The 21,221-nt window shown below is 36.9% G+C and overlaps 1 protein-coding gene across 8 annotated transcripts in view; it reads right to left on the bottom strand.

Moving 5' to 3' along the window:
• LOC141514006 (uncharacterized) overlaps positions 1-21,221 on the bottom strand; it is a 247,533-nt gene that overhangs the window by 53,483 nt on the left and 172,829 nt on the right. For all 8 annotated transcript variants that reach the window (XM_074224410.1, XM_074224416.1, XM_074224414.1 and 5 more), the window contains 6 exons: positions 17,864-17,956; positions 16,287-16,379; positions 6,926-7,018; positions 5,033-5,125; positions 3,601-3,693; positions 1,111-1,206 (listed from right to left, as the gene is read on the bottom strand). In XM_074224410.1, coding sequence (XP_074080511.1) covers positions 1,111-1,206; positions 3,601-3,693; positions 5,033-5,125; positions 6,926-7,018; positions 16,287-16,379; positions 17,864-17,956 — 561 coding nt within the window. The remainder of the gene's footprint in view (positions 1-1,110; positions 1,207-3,600; positions 3,694-5,032; positions 5,126-6,925; positions 7,019-16,286; positions 16,380-17,863; positions 17,957-21,221) is intronic.

Raw genomic sequence — 21,221 nt, 5'->3', positions numbered from 1 at the left:
CCATACTTTTCCATTTTTTAAGTTTCAACGGATTGAAATTAGAATGGAACTTTAGCGAACACTTAATCCATCCTCTACCTTTGGCAGGTGAAAAAATGAAGTCCTTAGAGACTTGTATGAATTGCTGAAAACCTATTCAGCAGAACCAGAACATTCTACAGAGTAACTACAATTCTGCAGAATGATCAACTCTGAATGACTGGGAGATAATCAGCAACCAAATGATCCAAGTGGATTCCAAAGGGCCCGTGACGAACAATGGTAACCAATGCAAAGGGAGAAAAAAAGGGAGCATGATTGCCCAGATAGAAGCTTCCTATCTTTCTTTTTTTTACTACTCTCATTCGAAAGGTTGGTGTGTTCTTTCTGAATTCATCTAACACAGAAATGTATAGCAAGACTGCAAAAGCATATTGACTTCACATAATTGCTTGCCTTCTCAGAGTGGACAGAGAAGCAAGAGTGAATATGCAATCTAAAATTGTAAACAATGGACATTTAAAAAGTTTGCAAGTGGTGCAATAGAAAAACAAATGAAAGAAAAATCAGAAGGAAAACAAAATTGATGAGAAATCTGCCTCTTCCCTTCAGAGTTTGAGAAACGTTCCTCTTACAAAAGACTCAGACTTTCCATTTATGCCTTCAGAATATTATCCTATTCGAATGACCTCATGCCTTTGTTAGCCCTCTCTCTTCTTCCCTTGAGGCCTGAGCTCCTATGTGGCATTGCATATATTCGTGCTTGCTGCTTTTATCCCTGGTGGCTAGGAATCTATGTCTTCCACAAAGGACAGGGCCAATGGAATAAGGTGACAGTAACATGCCTTCCTTTGTGGGATGTCTAACAAAATCTTCAAAGAATACCTTTGAGTTAGCCCCCCAAATAGAAAGCTCTTCATTAGAAGGGAATTTTTCAGCATCTAAGGCAGTATAATGTATTACTGTCTGGATGTTATTTCCAAAGCATGATTTCCATTAATCACCATATGGCTATGGCAAGGATCATTTGCAGTAGCCAATACAAAGGACACCTTTCCTTTCAAAGGTGCAGACTCCTAAGAATCTTGAGGGATATGGTACAAAGATTAACAGTCAAAAAGAAATACTGACCTTCAGATAGTTCAGACGACTTCACCTCTTTCAGCTTTCTTTGTGCTTCTTCACGTCCTTGCAGCTCTTCCAAATTGGAGGAGGCTACTGGTATCTCTGGAAATGAATGACACTCAGTCAATATCATGGCATTTGTAGACACTTCAATAGATTTCGCTGACCCACATAACACTGATGTTATTGCCTAACAATGGACTGACAACAAAGGAAACATTTCTAAGTCTTATGTCCCACAACAAATGTGAAGTGCCTGACTCCATAATTGGATACCATGGTCAACCAGGAGGCCCACGACATCCCTAAAAATCACAACTTACACAGGAAATCTTATATCATAAGCCTTGGAAAACAAGCAAAAAGAAAATGCTGATAGACCTGGTAGCTTCTCTCATGAATTGAGAAAAATTTCTTTTCTTAAAGTGTTGAGACTGCATTTGAAACTTGAGAGCTTTACTTTATTTCTTAGAGTACATGCCCTCTTAGCTCCCTGTCTTATCTCATGATCAAGGTCATTAATCTTCCCTTCCTAGGGTCCAGTTGTCCATCTTCCACCCTTGTGGCTAGTTATCTTTGTCTTCCTAAGAGACCACAAGAAGTAGACTAAAGTGACAACAAAAACCTTAAGTTCTGTGACATCAACCAAAATTTCAAATCTCAACACACATGCATTTCAATAAGGTACAAAAACAGATTGTTTCCCCTTGGAAGGGAATACTCTACTTCCTAGAGTGTGAAATGCAGGCTAATTTTTGATTTATTGAATTAGCATCATTCCCATTACATAGCACCTAGCTAGGAATGATTTAGAGAAGCAGGTATAAAGGAACTCCTTTGAAAGGTGTGTTAATATTGCTAATTGCTATGGAACAAAGACTGAACAATACAAAGCAAATCTGACCTTCAGATTTTTCTGATGGTTTTTGTCTCATTTTTTCCCTTGCTTCTTCATGAAGCAACTTTTTCAAATCCAAGAGGACTCCTGGCCTCTCTGTAATATGAATTTCACTTAAATACAATCTAAGGATCTGCCTACTATTCACATGGTATAGCTGTCCCACAAAACTTCTAAGGTGTAGCTTGATAATAAGGTGTAGCCTAATATCTGAGGAAATGTTTCTATATCTTCTGTCCCTGGAACTACTTTTACTTCACTGCTCCTATGATTGGACTTCAAGAGGCACCAGGAGATCCACAGCATTCCCCCAAATCACAATCAACTTAAGAAATCTGATACACTAGGAGGAAAATTAGAGTTGAAATCTGAAGACTTGATTCTTTAACAATTTGTATTTTAAGAATTAAATCCTACAAGACCTTGAATGAATACAAGACATCTTGAGGTTTCCCAAAATAGGTCCTTAGATAAGCCCAATTCAGGTAGATCAATTACCTCCCATGTTCATTTCTAGCTTTTAATCTCTGAAATCAAGATCCTAAGGATATCATTTCCACAGGTCAAGACTTGCTGTTTTATGATGCTTAATGGATTTAAATTAGAAAGGAACCCTAGTGAGAACCTCATCCAAATTCTGCATTTCACTGGTGAAAAAAATGAGGTTCTAATAAACACTCATGTGAACTATTGCAAAGGAAATTGAGCAGAACAATAATTCTAAAAGGTCACTGTTTCTGTACTATTATCAACTGTGAATGATTTAGATATCCTCAGCAACAACAAAAAAACAAGACGATTCCAAAGGAACCATGAGGCAAAAAAACAATCTACCACCAAAGAGGTTGAGAATGGATTGTAAAAGCCAATGAAGCATACTTTTCCTTTTTTCTGATTATTTTTGATTTTAAGATTGCTGGTTTTGGGGCAAGAAATTTTTACTTCATCGTGTATGTTCTAAAAATTACTTAAGCAAGAGTGAATGGGGAACACACAATAAAAAGGGAAAGAATGATAAAATTTATCTTTTTGTGTAAATAATAAAGAAAAGAAAAAGAAAAAGGCAATTGCTGAATGTCTGGCAGCTTCTCCCATAAAGTTAGAAAGAATTCTTGTCCTAAAGTATTGAAACTTTGCATTTGAGTCTTGAGAACTTTACTTTATTGCTTAGATTGCCTGCCCTCTTAGCTCTCTGTCTTATCTCAGAATCTAGGTCATTAAACTTCCCTTCCTAGGGTCCAGCTTTCCATCTTCCTCCCTTGTGGCTAGTTCTCTTTGTCTTTCTTAGGGGGCACAAGAATTAGACTAAAGGGAAAATAAAAACTTTAATTTCTGTGACATCAAACAAAAATTTAAAATCTCAACAAATATGCCTTTCAATAAGGTAAAAAAATAGTGTCCCCATGGACAGGAATACTCTCCTTCTTAGAGAGTGAAAAGCAGCCTAATTTTGGATTTATTGAATAAGCATGACTCCCATTAATCACCAGGTAGCCATGGCAAGGATGATTTGGAGAAACAGGTACAAAGGAACTCCTTTTAAAGGTGTGTTAAATAATATCTCTGATTGCTACTGGACAATAACAAGAACATCTGACCTTCAGATACTTCTGATGGCTTTGTCTCTTTCAGCTTTTTCCTTGCTTCTTGGTGATGCAGCTTTTCCAAATCCAAGGTGACTCCTGGCTTTTCTGTAATATGAATTTCATTTAGAAACATTCTATGGATCTGCCCACTATTCAATAGGTACATAAAGTGTAGCCTAATAGCAGATTAACACCAGAGGAAATATTTCTATGTCTTCTATGCCAAAAAATTAATCTTATATCAGCTTCTATGATTGGTCTTCAGGGGCCACCAGGAGACAAGCAGTATTCCAAAAATCACAAATTACTTAGGAAATCTGATGCTGTAGGAAGAGAAACAGATTTGGAGTCTGATTACCTGACTTCTTTACAAATTTGTACTTTACAGAATACTACCTCCAAGAACTTGATGCAATGAATGACCTCTGGGGTTTCTCCAAATAAGTCCATGGATAGGCTCAGTCAAGGTAGATCTCCCAGGTCAATTTCCAGAGCCCTAAATCTCTGATTCCAAGATCCTAAGGATTTAAGTTCTACTGGTCAACACTTGTTCCTTAATGAGGATCAATGTATTTGAATTGTAAAAGAATCCAGTGTATCAACTCATGCAACATCAGCTTTTTACCAGTGAAAAACTCATGTTCTGATAAGGATTTGTATGAACTGTTTCAAAATAAATTGAGCAAAACCAGCACATTCTGTGGATCAACTGTGAATGACTTAGGTATTCTCAGCAATAAAATGATTTAGGATGATTCCAAAGGAACCATGAGGCAAAATACTATCTCAAGCAGCAGAGATAACCAAGAGAGAAGAGGGACACAAAAGAAAAGAAAAAGGAATTTGAAATATTTTCTGTTCCAGTAACTAATGAGCAAACACAACAAAAAATTAAATGCACAAACAGTTGCTGATAAGCCAGGCACCTACTCTCATGAATTGAAGAATGTTTCTTGTACTAATGTCTTAAGGCTTTGCATTTATATCTTTAAAAATTTATCTTTTGGCTAAGGATTCCTGCCTTCTTTAGGTCTCTTAGGATCAAGATCATCAGGCTGACCTCCCTGGTGTCTAGCTCACACCCTTCCTCCCTCCCAGCTACTTCTCTTTTCTTCCAAAGAGGTCACCAGAAATAGACTAAAGAGATAATTAAGAATCTTAAATTCTTGGACTTAAACTAAAATTTCAAATCCCAACATACTTGCCTTTGAATAAAGTACAAAATAAGAGTGTTTCCCAAAGGAAGAAAATCCTCTCCATAGAGAGTGTGATGCAGGCTAATTTTAGATTCATTGAATTAGTATGATTTCCATTAATCACCACCTTGCTGTGGCAAGGATGAGTTTGAGTAGCAGATACAAAGGAATTCAGTTCAAAAGGTATGTTAAATAATATCTCTGACTGCCATGGGACAAAGACCATATGGTAAAAAAGGACATCTGACCTTTGGATACTTCAGAGGGTTCTATCTCTTCCAACTTTTTCCTTGCTTCTTCATGTCGCAGCTGGCCCAAATCTGAGGGGACTCCTGGCCTCTCTGTAATATGAATTTCACTTAAAAATTTTCTAAGGATTTGACTACTATTGAAATGGTATATCAGTGTCATGCAATTTATATATGTCTAATAATTTTCTTCACTGCTCCAATGATTGGACTACAAAGGTCACCAGGAGGTCCAGAGCATCCCAAAATATCACAAGCAACTTAGGAAATCTGATACAATAGGAAGAGGACATGATTTGGAATCTGAGGACCTGATTCTTTACCAATTTAAATTTTAGAGAATACTTTCTACAAGACCTTGAATTAATGAATGACCTCAAGAGATTTCCCAAAAGAAGTCCTTTGAGAAGATCAATTCAGATAGCTCAATTACCACCAAGGTACACTTCTGGCCCTAAATCTCTGATCCCAAAATTCCACTGGTCAGCACTTTCTTTTTTATGAGGATCAATGGATTTAAATTACAAAGGGACCCTAGGGATCATCTCACCCAACTTATGCACTTTAAGTGAACAAATGATGTTCCATTAGAGACATGTATGAATATTTGAAAAATAAAATGGGAACCAGAAAATTCTAAAAAGTAACTGAATTTCTCAACTATGAGTAAGTTTCTCAGAAACTCTCTTGCAACTTGGGCCTTCATAGCTCAGGAAGACTGCCTCTGCTCCTCCAGCAGCCTCAGGGAGGGCTGAGATGCTCAGAAGGGTGAAGCTCACCTCAGTGGAGAGGGCTGAGTTTACTGAGGAAAATAGAAGACTAGCTGAACAACTATTAAGGGCTGAGGAATCCTCAGCAATAAAATTACCCAAGAGAATTCCAATGCAACCATGAGACAAAATACAATCTGTTACCAATGAGAAAAAGAAAGGAGAGTTAAAGGCCATTGAGTTAAAGGTCTTTGTCACTTTTCATGATTATTTTTAATTTTAGCATGGTGGGGGTTTTTTTGGCAATTTAGAAATATATGCTTCACTGCACTTGTATATTCTATAACACATTTAAGCAAGAGTGAATGGAGAACATTCAAGTAAAAAGGAACTAATAAAAAAAATGCTCTTTTTATATAAACAATAAACAAAGGAAAAATTAAAAGCAAAACCAATTGCTGATAATCCTGATACCTTACCTTATCTCATAAATTTAGAAAGAATTTTTTCTTTTTTCTTTTTTTTTAGGATTTTTCAAGGCAAATGGGGTTATGTGGCTCACCCAAGGCCACACAGCTAGGTAATTATTAAGTGTCTGAGGCCACATTTGAACTCAGGTACTCCTGACTCCAGGGCTGGTGCTCTATCCACTGGGCAACCTAGCCGCCCCAGAAAGATTTTTTGCACTAAACTGTAAAAACTTTGCATTTGAGTCTTTAGAACTTTACTTTTTTGCTTAGATTTCCATCCCTCTTAACTCTCAGTCTTCTCTTAGGATCTAGTTCATTACACTTTCCTCCCTTGGAGGTAATGTTCTTGTCTTCGTGGCTAGAGGCTAGTTCTCTTTGTCTTCCTAAGAGACCACAAGAAATAGACTAAGTGGACATTTAAAAACCTAAACTTCTCTGACATCAAAAAAAATTTTCAAAATCTCAACATACATGCCTTTGAATAAGGTGCAAAAATAGACTGTTTCCCATTGGAAGGGTATACTCTTCTTCATAGAGAGTATAATTCAGGCTAATTTTGGATTTATTGAATAAGCGTTATATATTACATACCACTTAGATATGAAGAGAATGATTTGGAATAGCAGATACAAAGAAACTCATTTCAAAGCTGTGTTAAATAATATCTGTAATTGCTATTGGATAAAGACAGGGCAATAAAAAGAAAATCTGACCTTCCAATACTTCTGATGGTTTTGTCACTTTCAGGTTTTTCCTTGCTTCTTTGTGATGCAACTTTTCCAAATCTGAGGGGACTCCAGGTCTCTCTGTAATATGAATTTCATTTAGAAACATAGGATCTCCCTACTTTTCAATAAGGTATAGCTGTCCCACACAACTTCTATAATGTAGCTTAAACAGGGACTTAAACCAGAGGAAATATTTCTATGTCTATTTCTGTGCCAACAATTAATCTTAATTATCGGCTTCTTTGTTTGGTCTTCAGGGACCACAAGAAGACACACAGCATCCCCCAAATCACAAGTTACTTAGGAAATCTGTTGCTGTAGAAGGAGGAACAGTTTTGGAATCTGATTACCTGACTTCTTTACAAATTTGTACTTTACAGAATATTACCTCCAAGAACTTGAATGACCTCTGGAGGTTCCCCCAAATAGGTCCATGGTTTGGATCAATCTAGGTAGATCTTACTTCCCATATCCATTTTCAGCCCTAAATCTCTGGTTCCAAGATCCTAAGGATTTAAATTTTACTAGTCTACACTTTCTCTTTGATGAGGATCAACAAATTTGAATGTAAAAGTATGTAGGTTATCAACTCATGCAACATCTGTTTTTATGTGAAAAAATCAGGTTCTCATAAAGGTTTGTATGAACTGCTTCAAAGTAAATTGAGCAAAACCAGCACATTCAAAAACTTCACTATTGATGCACAGTGATCAACTTTGAATGATTTAGGCATTCTCAGCAATAAAATGATTCAAGACAATTCCAAAGCAACCAAGAGAATCTACCTACTTTTCACATGGTATAGCTGTCCCACACAATTTCTATAGTTTGCCTAATAATGGAAAATTTTTATTTGTGAGTCCCCCTAAAAAGGGACTCACACCAAAGGAAATATTTCTATATCTTCTGTCCATGGAACTAATCTTACTTCCCTGATCCTATAATTGAACTTCAAGGGGCACCAGGAAGTCCACAGCATCCCCTAAAATCACAATGCCTTTGAATAAGGTGCAAAAATAGGCTGTTTCACAATGGACACCAAGAGGTCCACAGCATCTGATACAAGAGGAGGATAACCAGATTTGGAATCTGAGGACCTGATTCTTTACCAATTTGTATTTTATGGATTACATTCTACAAGACTTTTAACGAATGCAGGACCTCTTGAGTTTCTCAGAATAGGTCCTTGGGACTTCTGGCCAAGAGGGTGGAGAGAAGACAGGCACAGTTCTAAAGTCTCCTGATCTCTTCCCCATCTATCACATGAAACAAACCTCTTAAAAGAAATCCGACCCACAAAACCCAGAAAGAAAAGCCAGGAGAAAGAACAGATACCTCAGGATTTGTCTCCAGCAGCAGCACTGGCCAAATTCAGGAGCTCAGAGGGAGGATCAGCCCTGGATCAACCAGATTAACAGCTGAATTGGAGCCGGGAGTCTGAGGGCCCGAGAGCCAGACCTGCTGGATCAGCAGTAGGGCTAGAAGGCGGGGCTTGAGTCAACTAGGGAGTAAAGGCACTACTGTTGGTGCTGTCCCCAGGGAGCTTGCAGACAGGGCTGGGGGGAGAGTTCCAGAGCAGGATAGCTGTGGACACCATCGCTGGGCTCCTCTGGTCTAAGGAACTCTGAGTCCCATTACAGCTCAGACCTCTTCCCGAACAAACAAATGCAGACTACTTCTGCCTCAGGCCTAGGTGTGTGAGCAGAAGAACCAGCCCAGCTGAGGAATGACCTCAGGCCAGGGTAAAGTCCACCATTGATTGAAGGCAAAAGAATTCAATAGCTCCAACTCCTCCCTTCAAGCAAAGGGAGAAGGCATCAATCAAGGTCACAGACACTCCAGAGAAAGCAACCAACAACTCCTACTGGCCAGCCAGAGAAACTGCACTCAGTGACTAAAGCCTTTAGCAATCCCAAGCCTATGAACCAGCCCCTCCCCAACTCAAGGTCTTAGCAAAATGAAGAAGGGTCAGCGGAAAGGTGGGTCCATAGGAAAAATTCTTGGAAGGGAAAGACCCTAACTCAGAAAGACGTAGAACCTCTAAGGAGAATACGATCTGGTCTTCAGCACAGAAAGACTTCCTTGAAGAAATAAGGAAGGAGCTTAAAAATTTGGAAGAGACAATTAATACCTTGCCACAAGAAAACATAACCTTAAGAAGTACAGTTGGACAAATACAAAAGGAGAATAAATCTCTCACATCATTAATTGGACAAATACAAAATGAGAATAAATCTCTCAGATCCTCAATTGGACAAATACAAAATGAGAGTAATTCTCTCAGATCCTCAATTGGGCAAATGCAAAAAGAAAATAATTCTCTCAAAACCTCAATTGGTCAAATGGAAAGCTCTTTCAAAAGTAGAATTGACCATTTGGAAAAGGAGTTGCAAAAGGTTATTGAAGAAAACTCCTCCCCCAAAAAAAGAACGGAGTCTAAAGAAACTAATGACTCCATGAGACAGCAAGAGTCAGTTAAACAAAATAAAAAAATAGAAGAAATAGAAGAAAATGTAAAATACCTCATCAACAAAACCACAGACCTCGAGAATAGATCAAGGAGGGGCAACATGAAAATTACAGGACATCCTGAAAACATTGAAGAGAAAAAAAGCCTGGACTTAATATTACAGGATCTAGTGATGGAAAACTGCCCTGATATCATGGAATTGGAGGGCAAAGTAGTTATTGAAAGAGGACATTGATCCCCACCAGAAAAAGATCCTTAAATGAAAACACCAAGGAAGTTGTGGCCGAACTATCAGATAAAAGAGAAAATCCTGCAAGCAGCCAGAAAGAAACAATTTAAATATCAAGGAGCCACAGTTAGGATCACGCAGGACCTGGCTGCATCAACATTAAGGGATCAAAGGGCCTGGAACAAGATATTTCAAAGAGCAAGGGAGCTTGGAATGCAGCCAAGAATCTACTTTCCTGCAAAGCTGAGCCTTTTCTTCCAGGGAAAAAGATGGACATTTAACGAAATGGAAGAATTCCGAAATTTTCTAATGAAAAGACCAGAGCTAAAGAGAAAATTTGGATATCAAACAGGAGGTTCAAGAGACACATGAAAAGGTAAAAAAGGGGGGGCAGTAAAAGGAAAAAAATGCTAACCAGTAAGTTGAAACTGGCTATATCCCAGCATGGGGGGAAAAAAAGATTCTCATAAATCTTGAGAATTGTAACTATAACAGAGAGAATATACCTAGCCAGAAATGATGGACATTCATGACCTATCCATGAGAGTGCTATCCAATGGGATGTAATTGACTTTAACCCCACTTGGGAGAAAGATTCTAATAACTCTCAGGAATTTTGACTCTGTTCAATAAAATATACTGAACTAGAAGGGACAGACACTCAGAATTTTCTATATAACAGAATTCTATATAACAGAATTTCTATATAACAGAATTTTCTAAATAACACTACCTCCTTAAAAAGGAGGACAGGAAAGAGATGGGAGGAGGGAGGGGGGTTGAATGGGGTAAATCTAAGACGTACTAAAAGGTACTAAGAGGTACAAAAAACCTATGGTAATAATAGAGGGGAAGAAGGGAGCAGATGAGAAACACCTGAATCTTCTTATCAGACTTGGCTTAAAGTCAACCTATACATTCTCAGTTAACTTATAAAACATCTAACCTTTCAAGTATTAAAAGCGGAAAAGGGGAGGGGGGATGGAGAAAGGGAAGGGGAGTGGGGGAAAAGGGGGGAAATAACAAAAGGAAGGAAGGGAAAAGGGAAAAAGGGAAAGGGGAAAAAAGGGGAGGGGGTAATATAGGAGGGCAAACACACTGAATGCAGTGGTATTCAGAAACAAAATACTGGGGAATATGGATAAAGGGGAGAAAGGGGGGAGAAAGGGGGAAAAATAGAAACAGAGGGAAGATAGCACAGAGGGAAATAAAGAATTAGTAATTGCCTCAGAAACTTAATAATTACCTAGCTGTGTGGCCTTGGGCAAGCCACATAACCCTGTTTGCCTTGCAAAAAAAAAACCCTAAAAAAAACACCCTAAAAAAACCTAAGAATTAGTAATCATAACCTTGAATGTGAATGGGATGAACTCTCCCTTAAAACATAAGCAAATAGCAGAGTGGATTAAAAACCAGAATCCTACAATATGCTGCTTACAAGAAACTCATTTGAAGCAGAGAGATACATATAGAGTGAAGGTAAAAGGTTGGAGCAAAATATAGTTTGCTTCAGCTGAAGTAAAAAAAGCAGGGGTAGCAATCCTTATCTCAGACAAAGCAGCAACAAAAATAGATAGCATTAAAAGAGATAAGGAAGGAAACTTTTCCTCCTAAAATAGACAATAAAGTCATTTCAATACTACATATACATACATACATACATATATACATATATATATACACACCCAGTGGGACAGAACCCAAATTCTTAGAGGAGAAGCTGAAAGAACTACAGGAAGACATAGATAGCAAAACTCTACTAGTGGGGGACCTCAAAATCCCACTCTCAGATCTAGATAAATTGAATCATAATATAAACAAGAAGGAAGTTAAGGAGGTAAATAGATTGTTAGAAAAATTAGATATGGTAGACTTATGGAGGAAACTGAACAGGGATAGAAAGGAATATACCTTTTTCTCTGCAGTACATGGAACTTATACAAAAAATGAGCATGTACTAGGACATAAAAACCTAATGATCAACTGCAGAAAGGCAGAAATAGTGAATACATCTTTCTCAGATCACAATGAAATCAAAGTCATATGCAACACTGGGCCAAGGAGATACAGACCCAGAGCAAATTGGAAACTGAATAACCTCATATTAAAAAATGAGTGGACCAAAAAACAAATTATAGAAAGAATTAACCATTTTATCCTAGATAATGATAATAATGAAACACCATACCAAAACCTATGGGATTCATTCAAAGCGACTCTCAGGGGATATATTATAGCTCTAAATGCTCACATGAATAAATTGGAGAAAGAGGATATCAATGAACTAAACATGCAACTAAAAAAATTAGAGAAAGAACAAATAAAAAGTCTCCAATTAAATACCAAATTAGAAATTCTAAAAATTAAAGGAGAAATTAATAAAATTGAAAGCAAAAAAAAAACTATTGAATTAATAAATAAAACCAAATGTTGGTATTATGAAAAAACCAATAAAATTGATAAACTTCTGGTCAAATTGATTAAAAAAAAGAAAGAAGAAAACCAAATTGCTAGTATCATAAATGAAAAAGGTGAACTCACAACCAATGAGGAGGAAATTAAAGTAATAATTTGAAATTATTTTGCCCAAATCTATGGCAATAAATTTGATAATCTAAGTGAAATGGATGAATATTTACAAAAACATAAGTTGCCCAGGTTAAATGAAGAAGAGATTAAATACCTAAACAGCCCTATCTCAGAAAAAGAAATTCAACAAGTCATCACTGAACTCCCTAAAAAGAATCTCCAGGGCCTGATGGATTCACAAGTGAATTCTACCAAACATTTAAGGAACAATTGTTTCCAATTCTATATAAACTCTTTGGAAAAAATAGGGAAAGATGGAACTCTGCCTAACTCTTTCTATGAAACCAATATAGTGCTGTTACCTAAACCAAGAAGAGGTAAAACAGAGAAAGAAAATTATAGACCTATTTCCCTGATGAATATAAATGCAAAAATCTTAAATAAAATCTTAACAAAATGATTACAACAAGTCATCACCAGGATAATACATTATGATCAAGTAGAATTTATTCCAGGAATGCAGGGTTGGTTCAATATTAAGAAAACTGTTAGTATAACTCAATTATATCAACAACAAATCTATCAGAAATCATATGATCATATCAATAGATGCTGAAAAAGCTTTTGACTAAATACAGCATCCATTCCTATTAAAAACACTAGAGAGTGTAGGAATAAATGGACTGTTCCTTAAAATAATTAGCAGTATCTATCTGAAACCATCAACAAGCATTATATTCAATGGGGAGAGGCTAGAGGCATTCCCAATAACATCAGGGGTGAAAGAAGGGTGCCCATTATCACCACTACTATTCAATATTGTATTAGAAATGTTAGCATCAGCAATTAGAGAAGAAAAAGAAATTGAAGGAATTAGAATTGGGAAGGAAGAGACAAAACTCTCACTCTTTGCAGATGACATGATGGTCGACCTAGAGAATCCCAAGAAATCATCCAAAAAACTACTGGAAACAATTAGCAATTTTAGCAAAGTTGCAGGTTATAAAATAAACCCTCATAAATCCTCAACTTTTCTATATATGTCTAGCAAGAAACAGCAGGAAGAACTAGAAAGGGAAATCCCATTCAAAGTAACCTCAGACAATATAAAATATTTGGGAGTCTATTTGCCAAGACAGACTCAGAATCTTTTTGAAAACAATTATAAAACACTTCTCACACAAATTAAATCAGATTTAAATAACTGGGCAAATATCAACTGCTCATGGATAGGTAGAGCTAATATAATAAAAATGACAATTCTACCAAAACTAAACTATCTGTTTAGGGCCCTACCAATCAAAATTCCAAAAAAATTACTTTAATGAGTTAGAAAAAATTGTAAGTAAATTCATATGGAGAAATAAAAAGTCAAGAATTGCCAGGAACTTAATGAAAAAAAGTGCAAAAGAAGGTGGCTTAGCCCTACTTGATGTAAAATTATATTCTAAAGCATCAGTCATCAAAACTTTTTGGTATTGGCTAAGAAATAGAGTGGTGGACCAGTGGAATAGACTAGGTGTAAAAGCAGGAGATGATTATAGTAATCTGCTGTTTGATAAACCCAAAGAGTCCAGCCATTGAGATTAAAAACTCCCTCTTTGATAAAAACTGCTGGGATAATTGGAAGTTAGTATGGAAGAAACTTAGATTAGATCAACACCTAACACCCTTTACCAAGATAAGATCCAATTGATTATAGGACTTAGACATAAAAAGCAATACTATAAGCAAATTAGAAGATCAAGGACTAGTTTACCTGTCAGATCTATGGAAAGGGGAGCAGTTTATGACTAAGGAATAGTTGGAGAACATCACCAAAAACCAATTAGATGATTTCGATTATATTAAATTAAAAAGCTCTTGCACAGATAAAACCACTGTAACCAAGATCAAAAGAAATATAGTAAATTGGAAAACAATCTTTACAACTAATGATTCTGACAAAGGACTCATTTCTAAAATATACAGAGAACTGAGTCATATTTTTAAAACAAAAAGTCATTCCCCAATTGAGAAATGGTCAAAGTATATGCAAAGGCAATTTACAGATGAGGAGATCAAAGCAATCCATAGCCATATGAAAAAACGCTCTAAATCATTAATTATTAGAGAAATGCAAATTAAAGCTTCTCTGAGGTACCACCTCACACCTCTCAGATTGGCCAATATGACCAGGAAGGATAATGATCATTGTTGGAAGGGTTGTGGGAAATCTGGGACACTATTACACTGTTGGTGGAGCTGTGAACTCATCCAACCCTTCTGGAGAGCTATTTGGAACTATGCCCAAAGTGCAACAAAAATGTGCATACCCTTTGACCCAGCAATACCACTACTGGGTCTATATCCTGAAGAGATGAAGGAAAAGGGTAAAAACATTACTTGTACAAAAATATTTATAGCAGCCCTGTTTGTGGTGGCAAAGAATTGGAAATCAAGTAAATGTCTTTCAGTTGTGGAATGGCTTAGCAAACTGTGGTATATGTATGTCATGGAATACTATTGTTCTGTTAGAAACCAGGAGGGATGGGATTTCAGGGAAGCCTGGAGGGATTTGCATGAACTGATGCTGAGTTTGATGAGCAGAACCAGAAAAACACTGTATACCCTAAGAGCAACATGGGAGTGATGATCAACCTTGAAGGACTTGCTCATTCTATCAGTGCAACAATCGGGAGCAATTTTGGGCTGTCTGCAAAGGAGAGTGCCATCTGTATCCAGTTTAGGAAATGTGGAGTTTGAACAAAGTTCAAGGACTATTCCCTCTCATTTAGAAAAAAACAGATATCTTATTGTCTGATCTGGTTACCTCTTACAATTCTTGTCTCTTCTCTAAGGATATGATTTCTCTCTCATCACACGCAAATTGGATCAAGGTACAACATGGAAACAAAGTAAAGACTGACAGATTGCTTTCCGTGGGGGGGGGGGGAAGTAAGATGGGGGGGGATTGTAAAACTCAAATAGTATCTTTAATAAAAATTAATTTATAAAAAAAAGAATAGGTCCTTGGATAAGGCCAATCTAAGCTGATCAGTTTACCTCCTATGTTCGTTTTTAGCCCTTTATCTCTGAACCCAAGATCCTAAGGATATAATTTCCACTGGTCAACATTTTCTCTTTTATGATGCTCAGTAGATTTAAAATAGAAGGGAACCTCATCCAAATTCTGCATTTCACTGGTGAAAAAAATGAGGTTCTAATAGCAAAGGAAATTGAACAAAACCAACACACTCTAAAAGGTCACTATTTCTATACTATGATCACCTGTGAATTATTTAGGTATCCTCAGCAACAAAAAAAATCCAAGACAATTCCAAAGGCAAAATATAATCCAAACAGAGAAAGAATTGACTTTAAATGTCAAATGAAGCATATTTTTCCTCTTTTCTTATTTTTTTGATTTTAGGATGGTTGATTTTTAGCAAGAAATTTTTACTTCACTGCACGTGTATATTCTATAAATGACTCAAGCAAGAGTGAATGGGGAACATAATAAAAAAAGAAAATAGAGATAAAATTTTTCTTTCATGTAAATTATAAATAAAGAAAAGAAAAATGAAAAAGCAAAATGCAATTGCTGATAGGCCTGGCAGCTTCTCTCATGAATTTAGAAAGATTTCTTGTCCTAAGTGTTGAGACTTTGCATTTGAGTCTTGAGAAGTTTATTGCTTAGATTGCCTCCCCTCTTAGCTCTCTGTCTTATCTCAGGATCTAGCTCATTCAACATTCCTTCCTAGGGTTCAGTTTTCCATCTGTCTCCCTTTATGGTAAGTTCTCTTTGCCTAAGAGGCCACAAGAAATAGACCAAAGGGATAATGAAAACCTTAAGTTCTGAGACATCAAGCAAAAGTTTCAAATCTCAACATATACTCCTTTCAATAAAGCACAAAAATATATTATTTCCCCATGGAAGGGAATTCTCTCCTTCCTTGATAGTGAAATGCAGACTAATTTTGGATTTATTGAATAAGCCTGATTCCAATTACGTACCACTTAGCTATGGCAAGAATGATTTGGAAAAACAGGTACAAGGTAACTCATTTAAAAGCTTTGTTAAATAATATCTCTTAGTGCTATGGGACAACTATCGGACAATAAAAAGAAAATCTGACCTTTGGATACTTCTGATGGTTTTGTCTCTTTCAGCTTTTTCCTTGCTTCTTCGTGATGCAGCTTTTCCAAATCCAAGCGGACTCCTGGCCTCTCTGAAAAATAAATTTCACTTAGAAACATTCTATGAATCTGCCTACTATGCAATAGGCATAGCTGTCCCACACAACTCCTATAATGTACTCTAATAATGGACTCACACCAGAGGACGTATTTCTATGTCTTCTATGTCAACAATTAATCTTAATTATCAGCTTCTATGAATGGTTTTCAAGGGCCACCAGAGATCCATAGCATCTCCAAAATCACAAATTACTTAGGAAAACTGATGCAGTAGGAGGCAAAATAGATTTGAAGTCGGATTACCTGACTTCTTTACAAATTTGTACATTACAGAATACTACCTCCAAGAACTTGATGCAACCTCTGGGGGTTTCCCCAAAAAAGTCCATAGACAGGCTTAGTCAAGGTAGATCAATTACCTCCCAGGTCAATCTCCTGCCCTAAATCTCTGATACCAAGATCCTAAGGATTTAGATTCCACTGGTCAACACTTTCTCTTTGATGAGGATCAATGGATTTTAATTGCAAAAGAATCCAAGTGTTCAATTCACCAACATCTGCACTTTACAGGTGGAAAAACTCAGGTTCTAATAAAGACTTGGAAGAACTGTTTCAAAGTAAATTGAACAAAACTATTATATTCTAAAATGTCACTATGCACTGTGATCAACTGTGAATGACTAAGGTATTCTCAGTAAAAAAAAATTATTCAAGAGGATTCCAAAGGAACCAGGAGGCAAAATACTATGCACCACCAAAGATAGAATATGGAGTATGAAAGTCCATTGAAGCATAGTTTGCCTGCTTTGTTATTATTTCTCTTTTAAAACGGGTGTTTTTTGACATAATACCTAACATAGATATTTTTGCTTTACAGCACATGTATATCCTCTCTTTCATTCCTTGACTTCTCAGGAAGCAGAGATAACCAAGACAGAATAGAGAACACACAAGGAAAAAAAGAAATTTAAAATATTTTCTTTTCCTGTAATTAATAAATAAATACAACAAAAATTAAAGCTTGACACAATCTGTCATGAATTGAGAAATGTATATTGTACCAAAGTCTTAAGACATTGCACTTATGTCTTTAGAAGCTATGGCTTCCTACCTTCTTAATTCTATTTCTTGTCTTAGAATCTAGGTCATCACACCTACCTCCCTAGTGTGTAGCCCTTTGCCTTCTCCCTGGGGGCCTGTTCTCTTTGTCTTCCAAAGAGGCCACAAAAAAACAGACTAAAGGGACAATGAAAAACATTAAATCCTGATATTTCAAACCCTACAATGCTTGCTATTAAGGTAAAAGAAAAAAATAGTTTGTTTCCCAAACAATAGGAATTCTCTCCTTCTTAGGCAAAGTTTGGATTTATTAAATTTGCATGATTCTCATTTATCACCATGTTGCTATGGCAAGGATGATTTGGAATATAAGATACAAAGAAACACCTCTCAAAGGAGTGATTAATATTTCTGATTGCTATGGGACAAAGAATTTACTGCAAAAAGAAATTCTGACCTTCAAATGCTTCTGATGGTTTTGTCTCTTTCAACTGTTTCCTTGCTTCTTCATGTTGCAGTTGTTCCAAATCCACATGAACTCCTGGCCTCTCTGTAATATAAATTTCATTTAAAAATTTTTGAAGGATGTAACTACTATTGAAAAGATATAGCTGTCCCACACCACTTAAATTATATTGTCTAATAAGAGACTAACTAACACCAGAGGAAATATGTCTATATCTTCTGTCCAAAGAACTAATCTTACTTCACTGCATCCATGATTTCACTTCAATGGGTCACCATGAGGAGGTAGAGAATTCTGAAAATTCACAATCAACCTAGAAAATCTGATACAATAAGAGAAGGACAAGATTTGGAATTTGAGGATCTGAATCTTTACCAATTTGGATTTTATATAATACTGTCTACAAGACCTTGAATCAATGAATGACCTCTAGATGTTTCACAATATAAGTCCTTTGACAAGATCAGTCCAAGTAATTCAAATGCCACCAAAATCCATTTCTAACCCTAAATCTCTGATGCCAAAATTCTACTGGTCAGCACTGTCTCTTTTATGAGGATCAATGGATTTAGTTTGCAAGGGAACCTTGGTGATCACCTCATCCAACTTGTATATTTTAAGTGAAAAAATAAGGTTCCATTAGAAATATGTATGAACTTTTGTAAAGTGAAATGAGCAGAATTCAGAGCATTCTAAAAAGTAACTGAAATTGTCTGCCATGATCAAATGTGAAAAGCTGATGAATTCTCAGTAATAAAATGACCCAACAAGATTCCAAAGGAAGCATAAGGCAAAATACAATCCACCACCAATGAGAGAAAGAATACATTATTAAATGCAATTGAAACATTCTTTGCCACTTTTCATTATTATTTTTTATTTTAGGGATAGGGGATTTTTTTTGGTCAAGATGTCTAACATAGAAATTTGTGCTTCACTCACATGTATATTCCATACTAGATTTAAGCAAGAGTGAATGAAGAACAGAAAAGTAAAAAGGAAAGAATGATACAATTTTTCATTTTGTGTATTTTATAAATAAATAAAAAAATTAAAAAGTAATTGCTGAGAAGCTTGGCACCTTCTCTCATGAATTGAGGAATATTTTTTGTACTAAAGTGTTGAGACTTTAGGCTTAAGTCTTTTGAACTTTACTTTATTCTTGAGATTTCCTGCCATCTTTGCTCTCTGTCTTCTCTTAAAGAATAGGTCATTACACTTCCCTCCCTATGGTATAGCTTTCTGCCTTCCTCCCTTATAGCTAGTTCTCTTTTTCTTGCAAAAAGAAATAGACTTAAAGGGATTATGTTTTTTAAAAAAACTTAAATTCTTAGACTTCAGAATAAATTCAAACCCTAACATACTTGTGTCTGAATAAGGTATGAAAATAGAATGTTTCCCGATGGAAGGGAATCTTCTCCTTCCTAGAGAGTGTAATGCAGGCTAGTCTTTGGATTTATTGAATTATCATGATTCCCATTAATCACAAAGTAGCTATGAAAGGATTAGTTGGAGTAGCAGATACAAAGGAATTGTTTCAAAAGTGTAGTAAAGGGGGCAGAGCCAAGATACTGACAAGAGCGGATCCTGTCTTAGGTGCTCTCTCATAAATCTTCAAAACTAAGGACTTTAACTAAATTTTTGAGAGACAGAACCCACAGATGGACCCAGTAAGGCAGCTCTCCTACTCAAGGTAACTTGGAAAAGAGCAGAAAGGATCTGCTCCCTGGGGTTGGAGGGGCGGCCCACCAGAGGGGTGGCCTGCCAGAGCAAAAGAACTTCAGCCTCCCATAGCCAGCCCCAGGGTGCTAGGAGCCCCTGCTCAAAGCAGCAGGGGAGTATCCTGAGCTACGCCCCAGGGAGCACCTGGCACAAATTTGGGGAACAGCAGGGGACCTCTGCCAGAGGGAGCATGTGAAGTCCAGCCCTCAGGGCACACAGCGAGCAGTGTGGCCACTGCATTCCAGGTCCAGAAAAACATAAGCAGGCAGAGCCCATAAGCAGGAGCCCCCAGAGCATGAGCCCATAGAACCTAGGGAGAGGAGTGAAGAGAGAGACTGCCTTGCTCTGTCCTCAGCCCCTGGAACAGGACTCTGGGGCTCTGAACACATTCAGATCCTGATCACAGTCTAGGCTCCCCCATAGAACAGCAGGGGCCCACTCCACCTCAGCCCCATAGCAGAGAAGGGTGCATACGGTCATTCACAGACCAGGAGGGAGGACAGAGCCTCACACACTGAGACCCTTGTGGGAGTGTCCCAAAAGCTCAGGAAGCACCACCAAAACAGGCTTAGGCTGGGAAAATAAGCAAGCAGAGAAAAAAGAGGAACACCATTGAGAAATACATTATCTATGATCCCAAGAAGGATCAATATACTCAGTCTGAAGATGAGGAAGCACAAGCTCCTATATCGAAAGACTCTAAGAAAAACAGAAACTGGGATCAGGCTATGATAGAGCTCAAAAAAGACTTTGAAAATCAAATGAGGGAGTTAGAAGAAAAATTTGGAAAGAAATGAGAGAGATGCAGGAAAAACATGAAAATGAAGTCAGCAGCCTAATCAAGGAAATCCAAAAAATGCTGAAGAAAATAGCATGCTTAAAAAACCAGCTTAGGTCAAATGGATAAAACAGTTCAAAAAGTTATTGAGCAGAAGATTCCTTTAAAAAGCAAAATTGGTCAGATGGACAAAGAGATAAGAAAACTCTCTGAGGAAAACAAATCCTTCAGACAAAGAATAGAACTCAGGGAGATTGATGAATTTACAAGAATTTACAAAAAACAATGAAAAATTAGAAGAAAATGTGAAACATCTCATTGAAAAAACAACTGATATGGAAAACAGATTTAGGAAAGATAATTTTAAAATTATTGGAATACCTGAAAGTCATGATCAGGAAAAGAGCCTTGACATTTTCAAAGAATTACTACAGGAAAACTGCCCTGATAACCTAGAAGCAGAGGGCAAAATAGAAATAGAGAGAATCCACTGATCCCCCCAAGAAAGAGATCCCAAAAAAACAACCCCTAGGAATATTATAGCCAAATTCCAGAACTCCCAAGTCAAAAAGAAAATATTACAAGCAGCCAGAAGGACACAATTCAAATATCGTGGAACTTTAGTCAGGATCACACAGGACTTAGCAGCAACTACATTAAAAGTTCATAGGGTGGGGCGGCTAGGTGGCATAGTGGATAAAGCACCGGCCTTGGAGTCAGGATTACCTGGGTTCAAATCCGGTCTCAGACACTTAATAATAACCTAGCTGTGTGGCTCTGGGTAAGCCACTTAACCCCATTTGCCTTGCAAAAAACAATAAAAAAAAGCTCATAGGGCTTGGAATATAA

This window comes from Macrotis lagotis, chromosome 2 (assembly GCF_037893015.1).
Source record: "Macrotis lagotis isolate mMagLag1 chromosome 2, bilby.v1.9.chrom.fasta, whole genome shotgun sequence".
Taxonomy (NCBI): Eukaryota; Metazoa; Chordata; class Mammalia; order Peramelemorphia; family Peramelidae; genus Macrotis; species Macrotis lagotis.
The sequence above is the reverse complement of the archived record's forward strand: the minus strand, read 5'-3'. Positions and strand labels throughout refer to the sequence as shown.